The sequence below is a fragment of the Hippoglossus hippoglossus genome, chromosome 18 (genome assembly GCF_009819705.1).
Source record: "Hippoglossus hippoglossus isolate fHipHip1 chromosome 18, fHipHip1.pri, whole genome shotgun sequence".
NCBI lineage: Eukaryota > Metazoa > Chordata > Actinopteri > Pleuronectiformes > Pleuronectidae > Hippoglossus > Hippoglossus hippoglossus.
Window position 1 is genome coordinate 5,302,091 of NC_047168.1, and position 22,899 is coordinate 5,324,989.

Genomic DNA, 22,899 nt, shown 5'->3' on the forward strand with positions numbered 1-22,899 from the left:
AGTAGAGGAGGTTGCCCCCCCCCCCCCCCCCCCCCCCCACCCCAATGATCGGAGCCGATTAAAACCAGGGTCTACTGCAGAGTCATTTGACCCGGGAGTGAATGCAATTTCTATCCATTCCCATTGCAGACAACAGCCAGATGTTAGCGAGTGTCAGTGGGGGTTTTGACCAGTGGAAAACGGGCTTTTGTCCAGACTATAGCTTGTCCAGAATTATTGCCGTGAAAGTTTGGTGAGGATATAACCCACCAGCTTTGGTGAACCCTGACTTTTTCTAAAATGTGTGTGTGTTGGCTATTGCATGGATTGCAGATATCATTGGTGCCCAGGAAATGATTCCTAATATGATGTTCCATATGACGTTTTGGCCTTAGACAATGTTATGAAGTGAATTCAGTGATTGCCTTGACTTTGACTCTGGTACTGCCAGCAGGTTAACATATAGGGTTGTGAGTGAAAATCCTATTTGGGTGGATTTGTCATCCCTTAACATTTCCTCCTGCGCCACAGGTTCTATGGTTTTTGCCTGCAAAAATTAACGACATACCCTTGACCCTTTGTGTACTTATACTAATTATTGTCATCATGGTAATGCTTAGCTAATATGGTTAATATGGTGGCTAATATATCCACTAAAAATCAATGTGGCAAAAGCATAGACTGTTTCATTTTAGGCAGCTCTTATCACACTGATCTGATGTATGTTCAAGTGATAAGTTTCCTAATAAGTTTTGTTGTAGTTACAGTTATTGATGCAATAAAAAAACGAGGTGTAATATCACGTTTGACAGCTGAGACTAACTCACGACGGGTCAAGCACATATCGGAATGGCAAGTTTAAACACTGGGATATACTCTTCCTTGAGTCGTGTTAATCCAATTTTAGCCAGAAAAGTTGAAACTGTATCTCCTTACATTGGCCGATAAGAGGAGTGGTCTTTACAGTTACACAACCACAGCAAGTAGCTCAACTATCAACTCCACTGTCCTGGAATGCTCTCCACACTCGTGGCCATCACTATGGGATCACCGTAAGTTCAATAGAGTGATAAGATTCTCGTCACCGTGGATGCCTGCAAGCTGAAACAATAACTTCCGACGTCGTCAGTGGCTACTGTCTTGGCTCCTGCGTCGGCTCCTGTGTCCCTTACAGTCGGTCCCTCATTCTTTTATGTCAGCTTCCTGTCTTGTGTCGCGCCCTTTTTATATACAGTCTATGGTCGCGCCAGAGGTAGACCGCGCTGGCAGCAGGCCCAAATCCTTGAGAGAAAGAAAAGCACACACATGAGAACACACACTCTGGTGTAAACAGCAGGGCACTTTCACTGCCTTCTATAGTACATTAAAGCCTCTCCCTCAGTAGGTTCTTTGCATCACCCGTGTGTTTTGTTTCGTACTAGTGCGGTACACACAAAGAGCATTTGGGTTCATCCCCAACTTTACATCACCCGTCCGCTTTTAAATCACCTCAATAACTGTGTCCCATTCCAACCAAGGAGTCACTGAGACTGGACTCCCCTGCCCCCGCACTCCCCACACATCCCTGACCTCCCCCAAACCCCTGCCCTGGTCACGGAGCATGGCTCGCAGCACGTACCTTGTCTCCCTCTCTCCTGTCTCTCTCTCGCTCATGTTGGCTCAGACATAAGCAAACAGCCCTTTGAGCAAACAGTGCAACAATCTGTCAACATTGTCCTTAGCATAGAACTGCGGTAACAATATAGTATTAAAGCTGACTCATATCAGAAGAAGAATAGATATGAAGACTTGGAAAAGAAAGTATAAAAAATTAGCCATACTTACAAGAAGAGTATGACATACATATGTCAGTGCCTATTAAAAGCTCATTAGTCCTTGACTTATAGTATCACATTTTTCACATCCATAAGTGTTTAAGAGACTCCTTTAGTTACAAGGTAATATTCTCTCTCTATATATATATATATATATAGACATTAGTCACACTATAATGTTAATGTCAGCATTTCAGATATTTTCAATGATCTCCTTTGGTTCGTGTGTACACTTGTTTTAGCACATGCATGTGTACATGCGTGCTGCACGTGCACTTCACGCAGGTGTATTACATAGTAAGAGTGGTAATGTGTAAGCTTTTATCAGCATTTCCAAATATTTGTGTCATAGGAGTGTTTACCTTGACTCTGCATGTAGACCCCTGATAATGCATATGCAAACACATTTTTACTTCCTGTCGGATTGGAAAAGCCTCCTGTAGCTCCTGGAAGACCCCCCCCCCCCCCCCCCCCCCCCCCACCAATCCCCATATGCCCCCACCCCCACCATGACACACACACACAGACTTCCAGGAAATTTCAATATATTTCCTTCGCGCTGGCTCCAAAGGGGGGGCGTCAAAGGTCAGGATGGGAACATGGGATATAAGCAGGCCTATGCAGAGAATAGAAATGCTCTGACATCTTTTCACACATCTGCGCTGAACGGATGAGTGGCCCTAACTGGATATTTATAATTTACATTGCGTTACATAATTGTGTTACTTTTTTTTCATGGCATTATATTTAAACATCCACAAGTCTCATGAAATGCAATGTTGTGCACTGAATCAATACTAACATCTAGTCCTCAAAAACAGAACAGAATAATACTTATCCAAAGCCTATTTGTTTGATCATATCACATGAGAAGAATATTGTGAGAAAAATGTATTTGGGTACATACACTGTTTTTGATGATGGCACATATTTAAGTCATTGTTACCTCATCTTTTTCTCATATCTACTTCACCCCAATATTATTCCCCAATGAGGAAAGTGCTCTCGGCATGAGATTTGAGGAACCTGGAAAGTAAAAATCTGATTTGAAAGAGTCTATTTGACATATTTGATTTATGAATGCATCATAGTTATGTTTTAAGTCCACTTGATTGCCGTATTGCTGATTCAGCAGCCTATTTGCATTTCCTCCCCATTTCCTCTTGTCTCAAGCATATTCTGAGATGTCCTGATTGTAGGAGGACATCTCAGTAGCATAGTCGGTACTAATCTGTCCTTTTTCAGTTTTCTGTTGTTTATCAGCCTCCATCTAGAAAAAAACAAGGACACAGCACAGAGTACAGAAGAAGCACATTTATATGAGAAATATAAAGCGAGGTGACGGATTGAAAGGGAAAAGAAACTACTTTAAAGGTGCTGTATGTTTTCTGTGCCGCCAAATGTGGGATCTCGTTGGTGGAGGTATTGTTGTGATATCGTTGTTGAGTAAAGAAATGAAGTTTGATGCTGAACTTGCAATGTTTCTGCAATTAAATGTTTTATGGTCTCAAGTCATCTCGTAGCTTAAAACTCATTTCATCAGGATTTTCTGTAATGTCAGTGGAGAAAATGACCATACAATACTAAGTGCTGTATAATGAGCAGACCCCTCTTGACCTTGCAGTGCCTTATTGACCTTGACACAGCTGCCCATCCTGTTAGAGGCCGTGTGTCACCTTGTGAACAGGGGTGGTGGGGATCTTTAAGTCATGTGGTATACTGTAGTGTCTGGATTGGCAAGGTGGCACCTCATCAGTTACAGACTACAACTTAACATCCACATTGATCTGCACAGGCTCTGTAAATAAAGAAATCTCAGCTCATAGAGAAGTTAAAGCCTGACCTCGGAGCTCCCTGAATGCAGCACGTGACAGATGCCAGTTACAGTGTTGAATAGAAATGGTGATTTTGACAATCAAGACTAAATTAGTCATTTGATCATATTCAGTTGTTTTCCTTTTTCCTTTTTTTAAATATACACCTGTAATGACTGTCTCTGAAAATCATCCGAACAATGGATGGGAAGTCTCGTTTTCCAGACATTATTTACTTTTTAGGCCAAATGTTTTATAAACAGGGATGGCCTATTATTTGGATAACAATGAAAGAAAACTTTTTGTTTGCCTTAAGGGGGGGGGGGGGGGGGGGGGGGAGGTAGTTTAGATTGTCATCATAGAAACAATGCGACATTATTTTCAAAGTCATCAATGAAGAAATCAAACGGGATCAGCATTTAGAAACACCTACCGGATAAGTGCAAGAGATCCACAAAAGAGCTTCGTTTCCAATTAATGGGCAATAGACGGACCTATGGGCCAAACCACGAGGAGCCTGTGAAGGGCTATGCGGAGACGCTATGGAGTTTCCCAGTGAGTTATGGACATGCCTTCATGAATTTTTTTTCAGATTCAATATTTTCAGGCTTTGCGCAAAGGGCGACTGCACGCATGGGTTGATGTTTAATCGCTGCCTGCGCTGCGCCCTCGTCCTTGGCGAGCTACCATCACGTTATCGCTCTATCCTGAGGGGTGGTTAAATAAAAGGCTTTTGCCAAAGCTCAGCAGGGATGCACAGTCTGGTGGGTGACTGCTCCCGCCAGCTGCACGCATCTTTTCTGACGCGGACCTCCACGCCGGTCGGACTGCGGCGCCGGGTCCCGCGCACTTGGCTTCGCATGTTGGACTCGCCGGGTTCGACCGGCGCCTCTCACTTGAGCCGCTTACGTTTAATTCTCTCACGATGTGTCTGAAAGATGCGGCAGCTGTTTGTAGATGTTGCAGAAAACGGGTAGAGGTAAGAGCGCTCGTCACATCATCCAGTGTGGTGCGTAACTTTGTGTGGCTGCGTCCGTCTGTGTGTTCAGTGTTTCAGAGGATGTTTATGTGGATTGTCAGTATGTTCGTATAGCTCCTGTGTGTGGGTGAGCACCCAATCTTGACTTCACTGGAGGCGTCTCTGGAGGTCCTTGGGATTGTGGTCCCCTGATTTTTTTTGCCAGACTCCACGCTCCTCTTGTTGTGAGAGCTGTTTCTGCACGCCACTGCGTTGTGTTTGTTTCACACAGATAATGGAAATAGTGTGTGTAATGCTGGTTCCTAGAAAACTGCTGTACAGAGGGTTACACTGCTAATCTGTAATCTCCTCTGTATGCATTAATCATTCAACTCCCTATAAATGAAGACTTTGAACCAATTTAGTCATGGATAAACTTCAGTCTCAAAAATACTTGTTTTAAAGCTGCTGCAGAGGTTGATGCAAGGTGCCATGTTGTGCAGAGCAAGGCACTAAATCTTGTGGAGTTGCAGGGTTTATTCCCTCACACACACACACACACACACACACACTCAGATGTAGTATTTCCTGTAAACCACTGAAGATAAAATGGTCTCTGAGAATTGATGAGTTTGTTTCACTGTCTCGCTCCCTGGGAAAATAGGTCTCTGGTCGTTCTCCTGTAGCATGACACAGCAGAGCGGTAAGTTGAGGGTCAGGAAGGCGAATGCTGAATGTGCAGTTTTTGGCACAGGTCGTCACATACTCGTGTCAGCTGAAAAGTGTACAAGGTTATTGAAGGCTGACGGCTATAAGGGATTCCGGCAGAGGCGATGAGGAAATTATGTCACACCCGTGTCATCTGATAGCTGCGTATTTACAGCCTTGTACTTTGTCATGGGGAAGACCTGCTCAAGAACGCGGGAGCCGTCAGCTGTCTCCTCATCAGCCCCTTGTGCCATTGAGCCACTAGAACCACACCAGCTAGATTCTTCTACCGTTGCACCTGTTAGACACTTGTCCGTTAAAATAGCACATGTCAAAGGCATCATCTCACGTTAGCATCCGGTCACCTTTCCAAGGCATCTGCCACATGTCTGGATTCACGCTTGCCAACATCTGAAGCACTGGCACTTGTGAGCGACTGCTTCCAATAGCAACATGGTTTCAGCAGCTAATGTTAGCAGATAAAGCTGTAAACTTTTTATTTTGGCCACAGTCCTGGACTGCAAATTCCACCACCATGGTGAGAATGTAGAGAGGGAGGGGGGGTGTAAAGTGTGTTTTTGTGTGTGTGCACACGCAGTTTAGATAGATGCATTCTCACGTAGGCAATGGCGGAGGTGAAAGGGTCACTGATAATCCTCAAGCTGAGTCACACGCTTATTGAGCAAAGTGACAAACGTCAAAGTGTGTAGAAAGGAGGCCATTAGGTCCGTCTGCGCACGGGTCACTCTGCCTGTGAAACCTCCATGTACCTTTAATGTATGTCAGAAATGATTTAAGTGAGCGCGGTTGACGAGTGTACGTGAGACCACAGCGTTGCTCTGCTCTGGAGCGATAATGAGGACAGACCTCCGAGGCTTTGCGTAAACTCACAGTATCATAGGAGGTCTGAAAGGGAGTCCGTGATTTACTCTTCAGTGGACACGCGCTAAAGTCGGCCGGTACATTTTTACCGGTGTCAAACTGAAGTGTAGCAGCCACTTAACAGTCATCAGGATGGAAGCAGGCCCAGTGCAGTGCAGAGGAGTCTCTGTGTGAAAGGCTTTGTTAGTAGTCCCATTCAGTATTCATTACCTGCCATGTTTACAGCTCGTGTTCATTATGAATAAACAGTCATTTCCAATGAGCCTACAAATGCCTCTTTTAAAAGTGCGAGTGGGCACCTGGTGATACCATTTATGTGCCTGTAACGGTGTATGTTTGTTCATATTTACTGGACTGCAGAGTCTGCAGGGCTTATGAGCGAGGCTGCCGCTACACCGCCACTCCTATGTGCATTAACAGAGACCTGTGAAACATGGAGAGTAGTATGAGAAGGATGTGCAGTGCTGCAGACACAGACTGATGCCGTGTGTCATTGAGTCTCATCTGTGACCCTATATTGCAGAAGAGGGGGCATGGAGTTTAAATTGATTCAACTATTGACCTCTTAAAGCATCACTTGTAATGTACTACTAGTAACGGTGTTATAACTCTTGAAAGAATCTCTTCTTATCAAACCTGTAATATAATTCCAATATTATATTAGGGTTTAGGTTGTGTTTTATTTGCACTCGATTTGTGCTAGTTATTGGGAGTCTTGGAGTTTAATCTAGCCTGTGTCTGACCTGTCTGCCTCGGAATGCCGTCTGTATTTTCCACCGTCCTTTTGCGTCACACATCCAGGCCGCTGTGAAAGGCTGCATTCAGCATGTGGCACGGAGGAACAAGGCCGGATGCCCACATGACATGACGTGCACAGTAGAGCCACTCTGATTGTCAAGAATATCCTGGAGTTAAGAGTGTGCTAACTTTTAACATCAAGATTTCCAAATCAGCCAACCCACGCTTCAGTTATGGAAAAGCCAAAATGTAAATCATTGTCACACACAGATACGTTAATTCTGGCCATGTCATGTTTGCAGCTGCGTGGTTGAGAGAAAATGAATGAGATACTGCTGAATCATGCTCCTACATCACACAGCCCTAAATGCCATCTGTCAGTCTGGACGTTCGGCATTAATATTGTTAAATCTGATAAATCTATAAATTCAAGAAAATGTAGCTTTGTTGAGAAGATCAATAATCAACATCGTCAGTTTTTGCTCTCATATTTAATTTAATGTTATCAGACAAACTGGTTGTGAACCGTGTAGGGAAACAAATTCTGGGAATTTAGTATTCATCGACAAATGAATTCAAAGACACAAAACGAGTTAAGTTCTTGGCAGACTGTACTTAAGACCAAAGGAAGCATCACCAGAAGGAATTTCATACATGAGATGAGAGAATCTGTTGTTCCTAAGGTCATGAGGCTTACGGGCATTTAAAATGTAAAAAATGATAAACTTAAGAGTTGAATGCGTGAAAATGGATATACAAAAAAAATGTGATGCTACTGATGGCACTTAATGGACAAAGGAGACAAAAGTTTAAATTAGGACATTGCATGTTAAGACCAGGAACTTGGGTCTTGCTTCCTCATTTCCGATTGGGAATGTCAGTCTGTTGTTTTCTCACATGTTGTCTCTCAGCCGCTGCTTACTGAGCTCGTTTGCACTCATTTTTGACTTTGACCTTAAACCACTGCATTTATGTGTCTGGGATGTGCAGGACTGCTTGCCTTGCTGTTGGTGGTGTTGGAGTTGACCCGGCCAAGCCGACCGTCCCCACTGAGACCCATCTGTGACGGGAGGGTCCTGAACCCTTTCATTACGGAGGCGCAGGACGCACATGCTGCTATGGTGAGAGGAAAACGTATGCGTGCACTAAAAGTCATAAGAGCAGCTGCTGGAGAGATACAGCGGCCCTTGAGTTACCCACACTGGACGTTTTCATCAATGTTATACCTGTCTTGTTCTTTTAGAAGTCATGTAGAGAAGGATGTGGCCTGTCCAACGATGTCACGGTTCCCCAAACCAAAGTCAACTTCGATGACTGGGAGAAGAAAAGTGTAAGTAAACAACAGATTTAGATTTGCTATTTGCAAGTTTCTACGAGATTTGCTGGTTTTTTTTGCCACAGTTTTTGGGGTTATTTCTTCATAACTCCTGTTAATTTGCAATGGGAGAGCTGATTAAATTGTTTTGGCCCAGATTTGGCCCACATCCGGCCCACATGCCGTATGGAATGATGGCACTTGGGCGGTCTGGCTGTTTGCCAGATCTGGGCCACAAGTAAGCCATCGCAATACCACGTGTCAAGTGCCAAAGTGGCCCGAATTAGTTTGGTGCTATTTGGTCCATATTTATCATGTGCCACCTGGGCCGCTTTAGGATCACATCCAGATAACACCTTGCCAAGAGGGCCCACATCTGTTTAGGGATATCTGGGCCATATTTGCTATTTTAAAAGTGGGCATCTTTAGGCTCACATCACATTTTGTCCGGGCCACAAGAAGGACAGACATGTCTTATCATCTTGTTCCCCCTCTCTCCCACGATGAGACTCTTCAACTCCTCTCTTCATTTTTTCGACAAGGCACTGGAGCAAATCGAGGAGGTGCAGTCCGGCCTGTGGCTTCTACAACAGGCCTTCAGCTTCCTAAGAACCTCTGTCACCAACACGGCGCTGCACGGCCACATAGATAACTCCCTTAGCAACCTGCTCAGCATCAAAAATCTGCTGCGCCGTCACAACATCCAGGTGAGTCCAACACCGTCACCCCAATAGTGTGAAAAGAGCCAAATAGTATCATTTTAATACGCTGGCTCTGAAATGCACTTTGTTTTGAAGGAACAGTTTAAACCTTTTTAAATCACTTGGAGGGAGGAAAGTTTGTCATGCGCACGCTCTTTCCAATTCTTTAGATTAGACTGGCCGATATGAGCCCTTCACAGACATTTCGGTATCAGACCTAACTCTTTGGACCGTGGGAGGAACAGGCGAAGCTGGAGAAAGAACCCGGCCAAAACGGGATTCAAACCGGGAACCTTCAGTGGCAACAATACTAACCACTACACGTATATATATCACTCGTGCTTCTCTTGAGATATCTATACTCTTTTCAGTCGGGGCGCTTCATCTCTCTCAGCTTAAATAAAATGGTGTTTAGCTCGTGAGTGACGCAAGCGGCTGGATTTGTGCACACGAAGTTTAGTGAAGGAAATACAGATAGTTCGATGAGCTCGGTTGCTTCCGAATATAAAGCGGTGCAGTTAATCGTAACCTTTTAGCACCCAACACACGTGCGTATTTTTTAAAAGCTCGTTGGATTGTTTCCGGTTCACCTACGATGGATGTGGATATGAACAGGTCCAAGTAGTGACAAAGTAAGCACTTAAGTATATGTTTATGTAAATTCTTTCTATTATATATTTGTTCCCGTTCTATTTAAGACACAGGGGTCATACTTGAACTCCAGTTGAGTTTCTTGAACTGAAATAATGCTGGTCTCTCTGGTGATAGAGAAACTGAGGGGTGTCATGGGACATTCTCTCCGCCTTTCGGGACGAGGCTGTGGGCACTGGAGCTGCTGTGCGAGCTTCTTAGTTTGCTGCAGTTATGACAACACGGCCTTTGAAACGATGTGCGGGTCCAGGCTGAGGCCTTGTGAACAGACAAACTAAATATCAATGAGCAGTCTGTGTCCAGGCGCAGGGTTCTTGGAAATAAAGAAAGTTATTTTCAAGCTGGTAACAGTTACACCAGGGAAAACTAAGAGGAATGTTAAAATGAAACAAACCTGGCAGGATTACTTATTGTGTCACTGACAAGATGATCAACATAAGAGTGTTAAAGTCGTTTTCTAGATTAGATAAGATTGCTTAAGTCTTAAACTGGCTTTGCTGACGCCTTCGGGGGTAAATGTCACGTGATGAAGAAAAGGTTTTGAGATTTCATCAAAAAGTGGAGGAAACACGAAGAATAAATAGATTTTTCAAATGAATACAAGACCAACATGCTTCTTTGTCTTCCCTTTTAGGAATATACCACACCAGCAAGTACAGCCGAGCTCAAGGATACATGGAGGGTGTCCTCGGCAGCAGATGTGCTTCAAAACTATATAATTTTCTTGCGGGGCAAAGTGCAACTCCTCCTTTCGGGCACACAGGCTTGTTGGCCGGATGTCAGCTGATCGGCTGCCCTCCCTACTCCGGGCGAAGCCAATTTGTGTTTCCAAAGGCAAAAGAGGAGGGACTTGACACTGTTGACCTGCACCCTTTGCTGGTGGACCCGGCCGTCCTCACGTGAGCGCGAGAGGGGAAAGGACAGTCCGATCCAGGCTGCGGATGAACGGGGAGACGATAGCACCTTGGAATGTAGATGTGACACATGAACACGGTGAAGAACAAAATGACCAAAAAGAAAAAAGAGGCCTTTGGGAAGCACTGCTCCAAAAGCTGTTCTACTGGCACTCTCTTGCACTTATGTGTGTGTGGATGTACTTCTGTCTAAGTCAAGACTGCGAGTTTGAATCGGTTTGTTTCCAGTGAGATTGACCCCTCACACTCTTCTCATCAGAGTGAAACCCCCAGCAAATATAATTGTCAGACCGTGAGGTCACGACAGAGCATCCATACCCAATACCACTGCAAAAAGTCAAAAATATTCGTCTTCTAAGATTCTTTTTTGTTCACAGAATATTTTAATATATTTTTTAACGGTTGTGTAATAACTATTTATACAGATTTTCTACTTTTAAAGCTCAAGTCGTAGTTTTGGTGTCGGGCTCTCCTTGCCTTGCTCACTTGTGTGACACTGAACAGATTCGCAAAGGGCTTTGACACCGTTTGCACTGGCACGCTGCTGTCTTCCTTCTTCTAGACGGGGTGTACCCCACTTGCTGTTACAGTTTCTTCCTTCAAAAGTAACAGCCAAAGACTAAAACGTCACATGAGAGCTGCGAAGCCGTTTCCCAATCAACACACTGATGGCGAGACTGTCTGAGTCTGGAAAAAAAAAAAAGGTTCCAGCTCTTACATTTAACATCCTGGAAAAAAAGTGTCCAGCTCTTACGTTTAACATCCTGTGAGGCTCTAATTGCAAATAGTTTCCCAGAACGTGACGCTAAAGCCTCAGTTGTTCGTCATCAAACGGCAGACAGGCAATCAGTTAGTCCTGGGAACTTGGGGTTTTCTATAAAATGGAAGCTCAACTATTTCAGACTAGTTAAGTGGTCTTCCTTGTTTTCTTCCGTATTTTTATATCTTGTTGTGCAAGTGCAAGATGTTTTTAAGGATGTTTGTACATGTTTTCTTTCCTGTTATTTTTTACCCCGCTGTTTTGTCCCATAACTGTATAATTTGCTATTTAAATACAAAAATATTATTCTTGGATAAAGAGAGGATAGACGGAAAAACAACAAGGGGAAGTCTCTCCATTTCATTATTTACGTTTGTCTTTTCAGGTCAGTGGAGGGAATGAGCTAAATACAAGCTGCTTTCTCAGACCTGGCTGCTCAACACATCCCGGTCTGATTTTCCTGCCTTTTATAAAGAAGTGATAGTGAAAGAAAAACATAACTCGAAAGCAAATTTGATTTTATTTCATCGTGTTCTAGATACCTGTCGACGACATCCATTCTAACCAAAGGGAACAACATTAGTTCAACGACACAAAGCCAAATATAGGAATCAGATTCCTTGAACCTCAGCTGAACCCATGTTATAAACCAGGTTAAGGAAAAGACTGTGATATTAGTTTGCAGAGGGATAACATCCTGCGAGCCTGACTACTGACATCTAGTGGACACTGACAACACCTGCTAGAAACATTAACTTATGGTTTCTCAGTTTTTCACTTATTTGTATCTGTCAAAACATGAAACTAAACCCTTGCGCAGACCTTTGGGTGTTCAAATTAAAGATACTCTTACGTTTACATTTCACATGTAAAAGTGCATGAAATGAACACAATTAAATTACATTGAGGTTTCACCTTAACAACACCACCACTGCTGCTTCAACACATGCAAACTTAAAAAGGCAGGACACAACACATGACAAAAGTAACAGCACTATATATTCAGACAAGTACAGCTGTCCGTGCCCACATGGTTGAGTGATACAATCACACTGTAAGCTTGTCTGCTCCATTCTGCAGTGCTCTGCCATTAAATGTCACCACAATAACAGCCCCCACCGACCAGGTTTGCTGGTCTCCTGGGGAACGCTGCCACTCTGCCACACGCCAGGCAGACCTCACTCCTGTCACTGAGGGTCCGGGTAGAAAACCTTGATATGAATAGCCGAGTTGTTGCGTGTACGCGTCATGGGCTCCCCGGCCTCGTCGGGATCCTCAGGTTCCAGGTCATCCACCAGCTCCACCGTAGAGGTGTTGGCCGCCAGCTGCAGCGCCCCCTGGCTGCTGGCCTGCAGCTGAAGGGCAATGTTGATGGCCCGGTTGATGGCGAGGCCCAGGCCGTGGACACAGATCTCCCTGTGACCCCCGCCTTCCAGAAGCTTCTGACAGCGAGCCAGCTGAGCACGGAAATCCGTCTTCATGTTGACATAGACGTCGTTGCGTCTCTTCGGGAGTTTGCGGGGGAGGCGCTTCCTAAGGGTATACTCCACAGGGTCCATGTCCACAGCCGGCGAAGTGGAGTCTGTGTGTGCTGGGGCCGTCTGCGGGATGGAGGACGTCCCTGGATTGCGTGGCTCTGTCATGTTTGTCTGTGTCAGTTACGGCAGCGGCTGCCGCCTAATGATGAAGCTGGGGGAACAGAGACATTTTATAAAAACAAAAGTAAACATTCATTTGTTCTATTGGGAAATCAACTAAATTATTTTCATCATCTCAAAGTTGGCAGAATTATTTAATTTTCATTGAATTGTTTGCACACAAGGAAAAGCAACAGAACCTCACTAGTAATTATAAATAGCTACAATTTCACTTTATATTTAAATCAGATCAACAAATGTTCTCAGCTCCACAGCTGCATCTCATAAATTAAAATATTGTGGGGTTTTGTTCATAATTTAATTCAAAAAGTCAAAGTTTCAAAGTCAGCACTATTACCAATGATTGCGTGCACTGCACTAAACCAAGAAATACACAATGGTTATACTGTATGAATAGTAATTTACCCCAAATGACATCTAAATGTTTTTATGTACTTTTTATCTGTAGGCCACATTTTTTAAAAATGAGATTAGATAAATGCTTGAAACATTTGTTTGCATGTACACATAACTGAGGATAACTTTTGAGATGCACCTTGAAATCCTGGAGAGCCTGCAGTCATTGTTTGAATATGGAAGAAATGTATAAAATATAGAAGCTTAAGATTAAAGAGCAGGAGGAGACCGATACAGACGCTGTGCCTGTGGACAGACGGGCTAGCTTAGCATTCAGCCCTTTAGCCTCATTGGTGATAAGAAGATGACTTCTTCTCTTCAGGTGAACAGAGGTGATGCTCCACAGGTCTTCTGTCATCAGGTTGTGATAAACACATCGTAACCTACGTGAACACAACGCCGGGGGGGGCGGACTTGTCACACGTTAGCTAGCGCTAGCAGTGGCTAGGCTAACTAGCCGTGTGTGTTTTGTTTTTGTTTTATTCCGATGAAGCGTCCGCGCTTGGGGCTGGTTCGTGTGTGTGCAGAGTCCGCTCACCTTCAGGGGGAAGGAGTCCGGTGACAGAGCTGCCTTCTCTCTTCGCGCACAGTCCGGGGGGGGGGGGGGGGGGGGGGCGGGCTTTCCACCTAGCTGCTGCTTTAGCCGAGCGGATGTTTGTCGCCTCCGTGCGCCGGAAGTTCACGATGGGTTCACGTGATGTCGGAATAATCGGAAAAACGCTTCTTCTTCTTCTTTTTCTTGTGGTGTTTATTGGCGGCGTCACTTATACACGAATGAATATGTTTTTTCCATTATTGATACGCCCAGATTTAATTTAAGTTTTTACCATAATAAGCATTATTATCGGTGTCTATTATTATTGTTTCTTGTTATTGGTAATTGTAATGATGGTATTTCATTCCATATTTATTTAGTTTCTCCTACATTATTGTTGTTGTTGTATTGTTTTGTCAATATCTTGTCTCTTGTCTTGCAAAGTTACATCAAATATATATATGTACTGACATGTCACACATTATTTGTCTTTGCTCTTTGTTATTATGCAACAATAGAAAGAGCTGTCAATGTGTTGTTTAAATTCACTAAACATATAAAATACTACACAGTTTGTCCATGTTTATTTTTTTTGTCCACACACCGACTTCATAACTCGGGGAAATGGGATCTTCCGAGGAGCACCTGAACGCGCACGGGTATGACAACAACATGGCGCCACTGTTTCTACACGTGTCAGCGGTGGGTGGGTGTGCTCCGTGAGATAAAGGTCAAAGATGGATGAGAGGGTCGTGGCAGCGGAGGGGATTGACTGGGGAGGGAGTGGAGCTGAGGAGGAGATGCCTGATCAGGACAAACCTTTATCAAAGAGCGTCCACACTGATCTTCCTCTGCCCCTCTCATGTCCTCTGAAATGCACACTGATCAAAGGAGACTATCTCTACTTCCATTATGGCTGCGATGGACAAGATGACAGAGGCTGGGGATGTGGCTACCGCACCGTCGAGACGATGACCTCCTGGATTTGCCACAACTTGTCTCCACCGAAGCACCAGAGCAGACCCCCACCCAGCCTCCCAGAGATCCAGCAGGCCTTGGTCGCCATGGGGGACAAGCCGGGCTCCTTCTCGGGCTCCAGGGAGTGGATCGGAACATTCGAGGCCTCCCTGGTTCTGGACTATTTCTATGACGTTCCCTGTAAGTTGGTGCACATCAGAGGTGGAGAGGCACAGCTGGAGCATGTTGCAGCGGAGGAGCTCCATCAGCACTTTGAGCAGCATGGGTCTCCAGTCATGATGGGCGGGGACAGGGACAATTCCTCTAAGGGTGTAGTGGGGGTGTGCACTGGGGACAAGGGGAGTTACTTGCTAGTCGTTGACCCTCACTACTACGGACGTCAGCTGGAGAAGACAGAGCTGCAGAGACGAGGGTGGGTGGTGTGGAGAAGAGTCTCCTCTTTGGACCAGAGTTCTTTTTACAATCTGTGCTTGCCTCAGACTGCCAAAAAAACTAACGTAAACTGGATGGCAGACCTATGACACAAACAAAGTAGTTGTTATTTGTGTGGATGAACTACAACAAATCCGGGGATTTTATCATCTAGGTGCCATAGAAAGTGTCCAGACAGTTTGTGTATTGTCAGTATGTATGTTGACAAGGAGCTGCAGTGCCACCCTGTGGATAAAGTTAGAGCATGTTATGGTGTGATGATCAATTTATTTTTCAAAATATAATATCACGTTGAATCTCAGGTCTTCTTCGATACATATACAGTATCTCCCTCAGTGGTTTCTCCTATTGAGTCAAAACTAAATGCATTTCTTGGATGTATTTTCATTACTTCAAATTATTTCCATGTTGTAAAGATCTAAATTGAGCCAGATGAAATGGACTAGACACTATTAGTATTTACTTTAGTCATTGTAAACGTAGGAAAATAATCCTTTTATGACAGTATTTAATATTATTTTAGACTGATTTAAAATATAGGACAAGATGGTGAATGTCCCACAACATACAAGGGACATTCACCATCTTGTCCTATATTCTAAACACTGGACTTTATTGGACATTTAATTTTACTTTTGACCATCAGTTAATCGCAAAAAATACTAAAGATTCAATGGTTCCAGCTTCACAAATATGAGGATATTTGGCTTTTTCATTTAAAAAAAAAAAAAATCCACATTTTGCATACATCACCTTTGCTTTCTGGGACATTGCAATGGATGTGATTTTAAAATAAAATATTTTGCAAACCCAAAAAATCTAAATCTACTGAAATATTTTCAGTAATCAGTAATGACAAAATCATAGATATTTAGACTTGAGACAGATTTAACTAATCCTTATTTATTGCTCACAATATGTTATTGACCCTCAAGAACAACAAACCTTTTCTATAATCAAAAAATTCTAAATTTCTGACATTCTCTAATCTTCCATTTCAAGAGACATAGCAGCCATTTGATTTTAATTATCCGGCACACAGTCCTTGTAGAAAATCTGGAAGTTCCTGTCCACATCCATCCTCCCTTTGAGGAACTTCTCCAGGTTCTTGAGAGGAACCTCCACCATGTGGTTGTTGACGTGATCGTTCAGCCCGTACGCTCCGAACGCGGGGAACTTGTAGCGCACAAAGTATGGTGCATTTTGGTCAAACTCGGTGCAGCAGTAGGCCGACCACATGTATTCTGGCACAGCCACCCGGTCCAGGTTGTTGCGGCGGATCGTGTGCCCGGAGGTCGTCACCCCGGTGACCACGAAGGCCTTGCCGCCGCAGTAGTTGTTGAGGCGCTTGCGAATTAGCTCCTCGTGCTCTGCCCAGGGGCCCAAGTTGAACTCCCTGCTCTGAGGTACCACGTTCGTCAAGCTGTAGGTGGAGGCTTTGTCTAGAGGGTCCGCCTGATGCTCGTCAGGGTTTAGTTGGCCTCGCTCATATTTAACGACATCGGCGTAATCCTCGAGGACTGCTTGGGTGTCCTCAAAGTTCATATGCATGCTTGAGGACTGTGGGAAGGGCTCCATGTTGCTGCTGCTTTTCTCTGAGGCCAACTGTAGGGGGAGACAGAGGAGAAGCAGTACAGTATTGCTTGAAATGCAGTTGACAGTTTTACTACTTCAGAAAATGATCATTTACATCATTATTCATATTCAGACATTTTACCATGTTACCAACATTTGACCTACACAGTGGAGCATTGATGGTAAACATTAAAATACTGTTCATAACTTACTTGTAGCCACAGTGGTGTTGTTGCCCCAGCTGTCTAACTGCATTTTAAGGTGTGAATATAAATATTTAAAAAACAGGCAAAGCACAGTCTACTTTGAATTTAGATTGAAATGTGACCTAATATATTCAAACTAATCGTATCAATGCAGATAGACATAGAAATAGCTCTCACCTGGGGCTCAAACATCCAAGGGAAGTCCACCTTCTTCTCCCCATCCGACTTCTTGAACGTGTAGGCAGAATAGATGGGAATGTGTTTGCGGGGGTCGTACAGGGTGACATAGCGCGGTTTGTCCTCGTACCTCTGGCAGATCTTCTTAAAGGAGTTGCCGAGGTAGCCCAGAGGTGGAGTGCCCATGTAGAGTGAGTCCTTACAGCGTTCCACATGGTTAAAGTCCCCCACAACCCCTGCTCGGGCCCCCTGTAGCAGCACACAGGCCAGCACGGTCATGATCGCGCCTTTTCCCTCCATCTCTCACCTTTTAGGTCCTTTTTAGACGTCTCTTCTCCCTCTTCCGATGTCTCTCTGTCACCTGTAATGCACCACTGCGACTCTGCTATTGTCGAATAAATACAGCCTCTGTCCCAGCTCTATCAGACCCAACATTTCCCTTCTCACCTCATCTGTGCCTCGGGCAAACAGGCCTCCCATTGTGAAGTCTTTTGCATGTATTCAAAGTGCCACGATTGTCAGCAATTCACAAGCCCTGAACGAAATCTATCAGCGAGAGCATTTTATTACTGTGTGAAACCGCAGAGGGAATAAATAATAAATGAGACGTGTGCACATGGAGATGTCGTTATGTTTTGCGTCAAGTTTTTCTACATACCATTCACAGTGCGCTCTCCCCAGTATAGATACCAATGGTCAAGAGTTTATGTGTCTCAGGGACAAAAGCTGATGAAAAGCTTTGTTAGTGTTAATGCAATTACTGTACAACTGCTGGTGCTGTAAAAGTATGTGACTGTTCCATGAAAACACAACTAAAAGTGAGTGAAATATCACAGAAATGCTTCAAAGACTGTTCAGTGAGACTTTGCTAAGGTTTATTATTGCTAATTAGACAAACAAGGTTCTTGTCAACATTGGGATAAATAAAGATAATTAGGCCAAACACCAGCATTACAGCTAAACCTGTGTGGGTGGGACACAGTCACCGACAAAGATCTGAAAGTTCTGGTCTACAAAGGTGGTCCTCTGGAGGAACTCCTTCAGCTTCTGGACGGACATTTCCACCACCTCGTTGTTCTCCTCATTGAGGCCGTAGTGAGCAAAAGACGGGAACTTGTAGCGCTCAACATAAGGAGCGTTGTGGTCGAAGTCAACACAGCAATAAGCCGACCACAGGTACGTTGGCACTGCAATGCGGTTGATGTTCTGCCGGCGGATCATCTTCCCCGACGTGGTGACACCCGTGACGACGTAAGCTCTGCCACGGCAGTAGTTGTTTAGCCGTTTGCGGACAACATGCTCCCGTTTGCTCCAGACTGTGTTGTGGAAGTCGGGCACCATGGGTACCACGTTGGTCAGGGTGTAGGTGGAGGCCTTGTCGTCAGGCTCGCCCTGATGCTCGTCTGGGTTGAGGCTGCCACGTTCGTAGAGGACGGCGTTCGTGTAGTCATCCAGAACAGCTTGGGCATCTTCAAAATTCTTGTGGATGTAACCACGCGGGAAGGGCTGCATCTCATCGGTATCAGAGGATGTGGATAGCTGTGAAGACAGGGCCAGGATGAGCATATTACAACAGAGTGGTGATTGCACACCATTGGTATACTCTACAACAGTGCTTACGTGATCTCAGCAAAGAAAAGACCTTGTGTCCAACCTTTTATTTTTCTTTACCTGAGGTTCATACATCCAAGGCACATCGACGCATCTGTCCCCCTCGGAGCGTTTGAAGGTGTAGGCAGAGTAGACAGGTATACGGTCCACGGTGTTGTACAGCGTCACATAGCGTGCCCTCTTGTTGTAACATTGACAAATGAACTGCAGGGAGTGGTGCCCCAGCCCTGTCGGTGGTGTCCCCATGTAGAGGAATTCCCTGCACTCTGGAGACAGCTCTTTCTCCACTCTCCCCCTCACCGCTGATGTTAACAAGGCGACGAGCAGGACGCCCTTCTGCGCCCCAAATGCCATGGCCAGGAGGCGACTGATGTCAGGTATCCTTCTTTGAATTAAGTCTCTGTATCTGCCAGTGGAGCTGAGTAACACAGCCAACACAGGTTTCACACTGTTCTCTTATCTGAGTTCAGTATGCAAAACAATGCACCTCTTACACCTCAGATCCACCCACAGCCAGAGGGACAGTTATAGGACACAGTCATAGAGTTTTCAAAGTTTACCTGTAGCCTGTGCCTTGCTGAATTCCGAGTTGTTTCGATTGGTTTAAATAGCAGCATCTTTTAGAGGAATTTAAAGAATTATACAGTGGCATTTTCTGTTTGAGTTTAGCAAGACGTGTTTGTATAAAAAGTCAGAACATTCTTAGAGACTATTAACAGGACAAAAAGTGAGTATCCAGGGTTGGTGCAAATACATCGGTGGCAACTTGCAATAGAAACTAAATTAAATAGGGATTTAACTTTACGTTCATAATCCATTACATTACATATTATTTATCCATGAAGGTACAAACCCAGACCAGCAAGAATCATGTTAGTACAATTAGCTTCAAAAAAGCCAAACTAAAAAGTGCATAATCCGTTCAGAATCAAGCACTCTAACCCGTTTCCCTATTTTGTGATGGTATAGTGAAAACGTTTCTTATACAAATCATGACATGCAAAAGAATAAAAAAAGAAAAACCATAGAATGACAGATGGACTTGTGGTTTTCATGCCACTACAGTTCATTAGCTAAGATCCCAGCAGTGAACATAATGGAGGGATGTGTTGGCAAACTCTTCTATGGCCCACTCATCCTCACTGATACTGATGGATAATCTGTTGAAATTTAGAGCTACTAGTACAGTGTTGATTCCAAACCTGCCTGTTTGGAATGGGCTGTTTTCTTGTCCTGTGCAAATGCTCCAGAGCCACTTCAGAATTTTCCCTTGTCATTAGTGAGTCCTCCTCACACAGATCTACAATTCACTTGTTTATTCTTTGTGTGCTGGATGTTGTGCAGAGCTTTGTATATTTGTATATGCAGATTGAAGTTAGAAAACGTTGTGTTCATCCTACCTGGATTATCTGCAATGAAGAATTTATAGGCAATGGTTATAGGTGAAACTAAAATAATCAGATTATCAAAATGATCTGACGACGGTGTGACACAGTTGCAGACCACTGCGGCAGTTCAGCCGTATTCATATTTTATTAATAGTTAACGCATTGCGTGTACAAGTCGCGCTAAAGTCGGCACAGCACTTTCTCTGGCAACTTAATACAATACAATACACATGCCAAGTGTGAAGCTGATGAGATGGTTGAATGGTTGTTGAGTTACGAAATCCACATACAGGCAGACAGATGTTTGTGGAATTAGTAGCTAGGTTTCAAAACACACAACGCCAGAACTATGCAACAAGGTCTCAATTGAAGTTTATCTTAGTTAGGTCTGTTTCCTCAGGCCATGTCTCTGTTCGCTTGAAGGGATTTTCCGACACACAGCCTTTATAGAAAATAGTCATGTCCCTAAAGATGTCTGTCTGGCTCCTCAGGAAGTCCTCCAGAGACTTCAGAGGCACCTCCACCACACTGTGGCCAGTCTGTCCATTCAGTGCATAGCCCCCGTAACTGGGGAACATAAACCTCACCTCATATGGGGAGTTGCGGTCGAACCAGGGGCAGCAGTACGCCAGCCACAAGTGTTTTGGGATCGCTAGGCGGTCCCTGTTATCTCGCTGGATAGTCGCCCCTGAAACAGTCACCCCTGCCACCATGAAAGATTTGCCTTGGCAGAAGTTATTGAGGCGCCGGCGGACGGTGTCCAAGTATGGATTCCAGGAGGTATCCAGGAAGTCTGTGATTAATGGCACTACATTGGTCAGGGTGTAGGTGGAGGATTTGTCATCTGGCTCTGCTTGGTGCAAGTCAGGATTCAGCGGGCCACGTCTGTACCCAACGGCGTCTGTGTAGTCCTCCAGCACGGCCTGGCTGCCCTCAATCAGAGGGGGGGAGTCGTCAGTGAGGGGAAGGGCTCTCATTTGTGCACTTTCATCACCAGAGAGCAACTGTAGGGAAGTAATACAAAATGAGGCATTGTTTATTTTGGAAATGGCTGTAGCCCAGAACAACTCTATTAGGCAGTACCACAGGTGAAATATTCACCTGCATTTTGGCATTAGTTATGATCTCAGTAGCTTATTTCCATCCCTGTATAATTAAAGTGTTTGGGGGAATATTTAAGGGCCTAACAGGACTTAAGGGACTATAAACTTATTTTGTTTATACACTTTGATGCACGTCTCATTTATGTCTGTTCTCATCAATGTTTTGAATATTGTTATTTTTTTGTTGATGTGCTCTGTTGCATCTATTGCACTTCTGTCCGTCCTGGAAGAGGGATCTCTCACTTGTGACTCTCTCTGAGGTTTCTGAATTTATTTTCTTGCTAAAAGTTTTTTTTGGGGTAGTTTCTGAAGGTTGAGGGCCGAGGATGTTGCACCTTGTTAAGCCCTACGAGACAAATTGTGATTTGTGAATATGGGCTATACAAATGAAATGCTATGGATTAATTCACTCTCTGTACCTGAGGCTCAAACATCCAGGGTGTGTCCATCCTCCTCTTCCCGTCAGACTTCTGAAAGATGTAGGCCGAGTAGAGGGGTAGACGGCGGCTGCTGTCGTACAATGTGGCATAGCGAGCTTTGTCTGCATACACCTGGCAGATCCTCCTCAGGCTGTGCCCTCTGACCCCTGCAGGTGGAGTCTCCATGTAGAAAAAATGGCTGCAGTCTCTGAAGCTGTCTGACACGGTGGCACTCACCGGGTGGTAGGCCGTCAGCAGGGAGAAGGACAGGGCCCAGGTGGGGAACAGACGCATCCTCACTCAATGGGAGTTGATGGAAAAACAAGTTATTTCCACCTGCATGTCTGGGTTTGACAATTCTGCATTTTCCGTTTCAGGTATAGTCTTGTATTGGTGATGCCTTCATATTCGGTGTGAGGGCTGTTGGACAGAGACTGAGGATGCAAAGCAGCAGCAGCAGCTCACAGCGAAACCATTGGCTGGATCATTGACTTATCTGGTTCTACAATGTCGGTGTGGCCATGCATCTCTGCACAAGCTGTGTCCACGTTCTCACTTATCACATAAAGTCACTGTCTCCACTGTAATTGACTCATTCAAGACCATTTTTGAAACATATATTAGAAGCACATCCAGGGCTGAATTGGCCACTGACACTGCACATTATAAGGGCTGTGTCAATTATATAAGAAAGGACATTTTAAACACAGTATCGAACGATATAAAATAAAATGACAGACTGCATTTTGACACAGGATCCCATGAAGACATTGCAGCTTAAGGTTCTCATTTCAGTTGGATGATCCTGAACACCAGTGCAATTATAAATTAAACCGATTTTTAATTCCACGTCATTAGCTTTGTCTCGGAACAGTGTGGTGCCCAGTTGGTCCCCTTGACTGGTTTGATCACCTGCAGGTTCAAATGTGCCTCTAGATCTTTTTAAGCATCATAATTGACCAATATTCTGAATTAACATCCTATCAAACTAACTCAAGTTTAAATATCTACACGAATTAAAAAGCTTCTTTCATTTCCTCATTTGTGATCACTCCCTGGATGACGGACATGTTACATGTTATTCAACGAAAGCAGTGGAAATTGCAGAAGGGAGCAGTTATGTTGAATCCAAAGGCTTTAATGCTTTAATCTTTTTTTTTGCAATTTGTTTATTGGTTTTCAACATT

At 44.3% G+C, this 22,899-nt stretch overlaps 6 protein-coding genes across 7 annotated transcripts; 2 read left to right on the forward strand and 4 right to left on the reverse strand.

Moving 5' to 3' along the window:
• The first annotated feature begins 4,030 nt into the window (after nt 1-4,030).
• Nucleotides 4,031-10,817, forward strand: epoa (erythropoietin a). 2 transcript variants are annotated; one of them, XM_034615451.1, is made up of 5 exons: nt 4,031-4,162; nt 7,884-8,014; nt 8,137-8,223; nt 8,751-8,915; nt 10,195-10,817. In XM_034615451.1, exons 1-5 carry the CDS (start codon nt 4,150-4,152, stop codon nt 10,345-10,347), a joined length of 549 nt encoding a protein of 182 aa, XP_034471342.1. In that variant the 5' UTR covers nt 4,031-4,149; the 3' UTR covers nt 10,348-10,817. The 2 variants fall into 2 exon arrangements, with proteins under 2 accessions (XP_034471342.1, XP_034471341.1); XM_034615450.1 differs by lacking the exon at nt 4,031-4,162 and adding an exon at nt 4,257-4,586.
• Nucleotides 10,818-11,735: 918 nt separating this feature from the next.
• pop7 (POP7 homolog, ribonuclease P/MRP subunit) lies at nt 11,736-13,959 on the reverse strand. Its single transcript, XM_034615452.1, has 2 exons — nt 13,827-13,959; nt 11,736-12,923 (listed from the first exon to the last, which is right to left on the reverse strand). The coding sequence occupies exon 2, from the start codon at nt 12,875-12,877 to the stop codon at nt 12,422-12,424; it is 456 nt and encodes a 151-aa protein (XP_034471343.1). The 5' UTR covers nt 12,878-12,923; nt 13,827-13,959; the 3' UTR covers nt 11,736-12,421.
• A 520-nt stretch (nt 13,960-14,479) lies between these two features.
• Nucleotides 14,480-16,031, forward strand: ufsp1 (UFM1-specific peptidase 1 (non-functional)). The gene has a single exon (XM_034615448.1). It carries the CDS (start codon nt 14,561-14,563, stop codon nt 15,320-15,322), a length of 762 nt encoding a protein of 253 aa, XP_034471339.1. The 5' UTR covers nt 14,480-14,560; the 3' UTR covers nt 15,323-16,031.
• Nucleotides 16,032-16,153: 122 nt separating this feature from the next.
• si:dkey-85k7.10 (endonuclease domain-containing 1 protein) lies at nt 16,154-17,718 on the reverse strand. The gene is made up of 2 exons (XM_034615446.1): nt 17,192-17,718; nt 16,154-16,838 (listed from the first exon to the last, which is right to left on the reverse strand). The coding sequence occupies exons 1-2, from the start codon at nt 17,489-17,491 to the stop codon at nt 16,257-16,259; spliced, it is 882 nt and encodes a 293-aa protein (XP_034471337.1). The 5' UTR covers nt 17,492-17,718; the 3' UTR covers nt 16,154-16,256.
• A 352-nt stretch (nt 17,719-18,070) lies between these two features.
• On the reverse strand, nt 18,071-19,199 carry LOC117779347 (endonuclease domain-containing 1 protein-like). The gene is made up of 2 exons (XM_034615447.1): nt 18,863-19,199; nt 18,071-18,730 (listed from the first exon to the last, which is right to left on the reverse strand). Exons 1-2 carry the CDS (start codon nt 19,154-19,156, stop codon nt 18,149-18,151), a joined length of 876 nt encoding a protein of 291 aa, XP_034471338.1. The 5' UTR covers nt 19,157-19,199; the 3' UTR covers nt 18,071-18,148.
• Nucleotides 19,200-20,521: 1,322 nt separating this feature from the next.
• LOC117779345 (endonuclease domain-containing 1 protein-like) lies at nt 20,522-22,220 on the reverse strand. Its single transcript, XM_034615445.1, has 2 exons — nt 21,713-22,220; nt 20,522-21,194 (listed from the first exon to the last, which is right to left on the reverse strand). Exons 1-2 carry the CDS (start codon nt 22,004-22,006, stop codon nt 20,553-20,555), a joined length of 936 nt encoding a protein of 311 aa, XP_034471336.1. The 5' UTR covers nt 22,007-22,220; the 3' UTR covers nt 20,522-20,552.
• Between the last annotated feature and the right edge of the window lie 679 nt (nt 22,221-22,899).

Bases quoted from the DNA above. Each gene is read 5' to 3' on its own strand.
- LOC117779345 (XM_034615445.1), bottom strand. From the start codon at position 22,006: ATGCGTCTGTTCCCCACCTGGGCCCTGTCCTTCTCCCTGCTGACGGCC. The intron at 21,195-21,712 runs GTACAGAGAGTG...ACTTCCCTACAG, and splicing joins CCTGGATGTTTGAGCCTCAG to TTGCTCTCTGGTGATGAAAG.
- LOC117779347 (XM_034615447.1), bottom strand. From the start codon at position 19,156: ATGGCATTTGGGGCGCAGAAGGGCGTCCTGCTCGTCGCCTTGTTAACA. The intron at 18,731-18,862 runs GTAAAGAAAAAT...CTGTCTTCACAG, and splicing joins CTTGGATGTATGAACCTCAG to CTATCCACATCCTCTGATAC.
- ufsp1 (XM_034615448.1), top strand. From the start codon at position 14,561: ATGGATGAGAGGGTCGTGGCAGCGGAGGGGATTGACTGGGGAGGGAGT.
- epoa (XM_034615450.1), top strand. From the start codon at position 4,565: ATGTTGCAGAAAACGGGTAGAG. The intron at 4,587-7,883 runs GTAAGAGCGCTC...TGGGATGTGCAG, and splicing joins GTTGCAGAAAACGGGTAGAG to GACTGCTTGCCTTGCTGTTG. The intron at 8,224-8,750 runs GTAAGTAAACAA...TTTTTCGACAAG, and splicing joins ATGACTGGGAGAAGAAAAGT to GCACTGGAGCAAATCGAGGA.
- si:dkey-85k7.10 (XM_034615446.1), bottom strand. From the start codon at position 17,491: ATGGAGGGAAAAGGCGCGATCATGACCGTGCTGGCCTGTGTGCTGCTA. The intron at 16,839-17,191 runs GTGAGAGCTATT...CTCCCCCTACAG, and splicing joins CTTGGATGTTTGAGCCCCAG to TTGGCCTCAGAGAAAAGCAG.
- pop7 (XM_034615452.1), bottom strand. From the start codon at position 12,877: ATGACAGAGCCACGCAATCCAGGGACGTCCTCCATCCCGCAGACGGCC.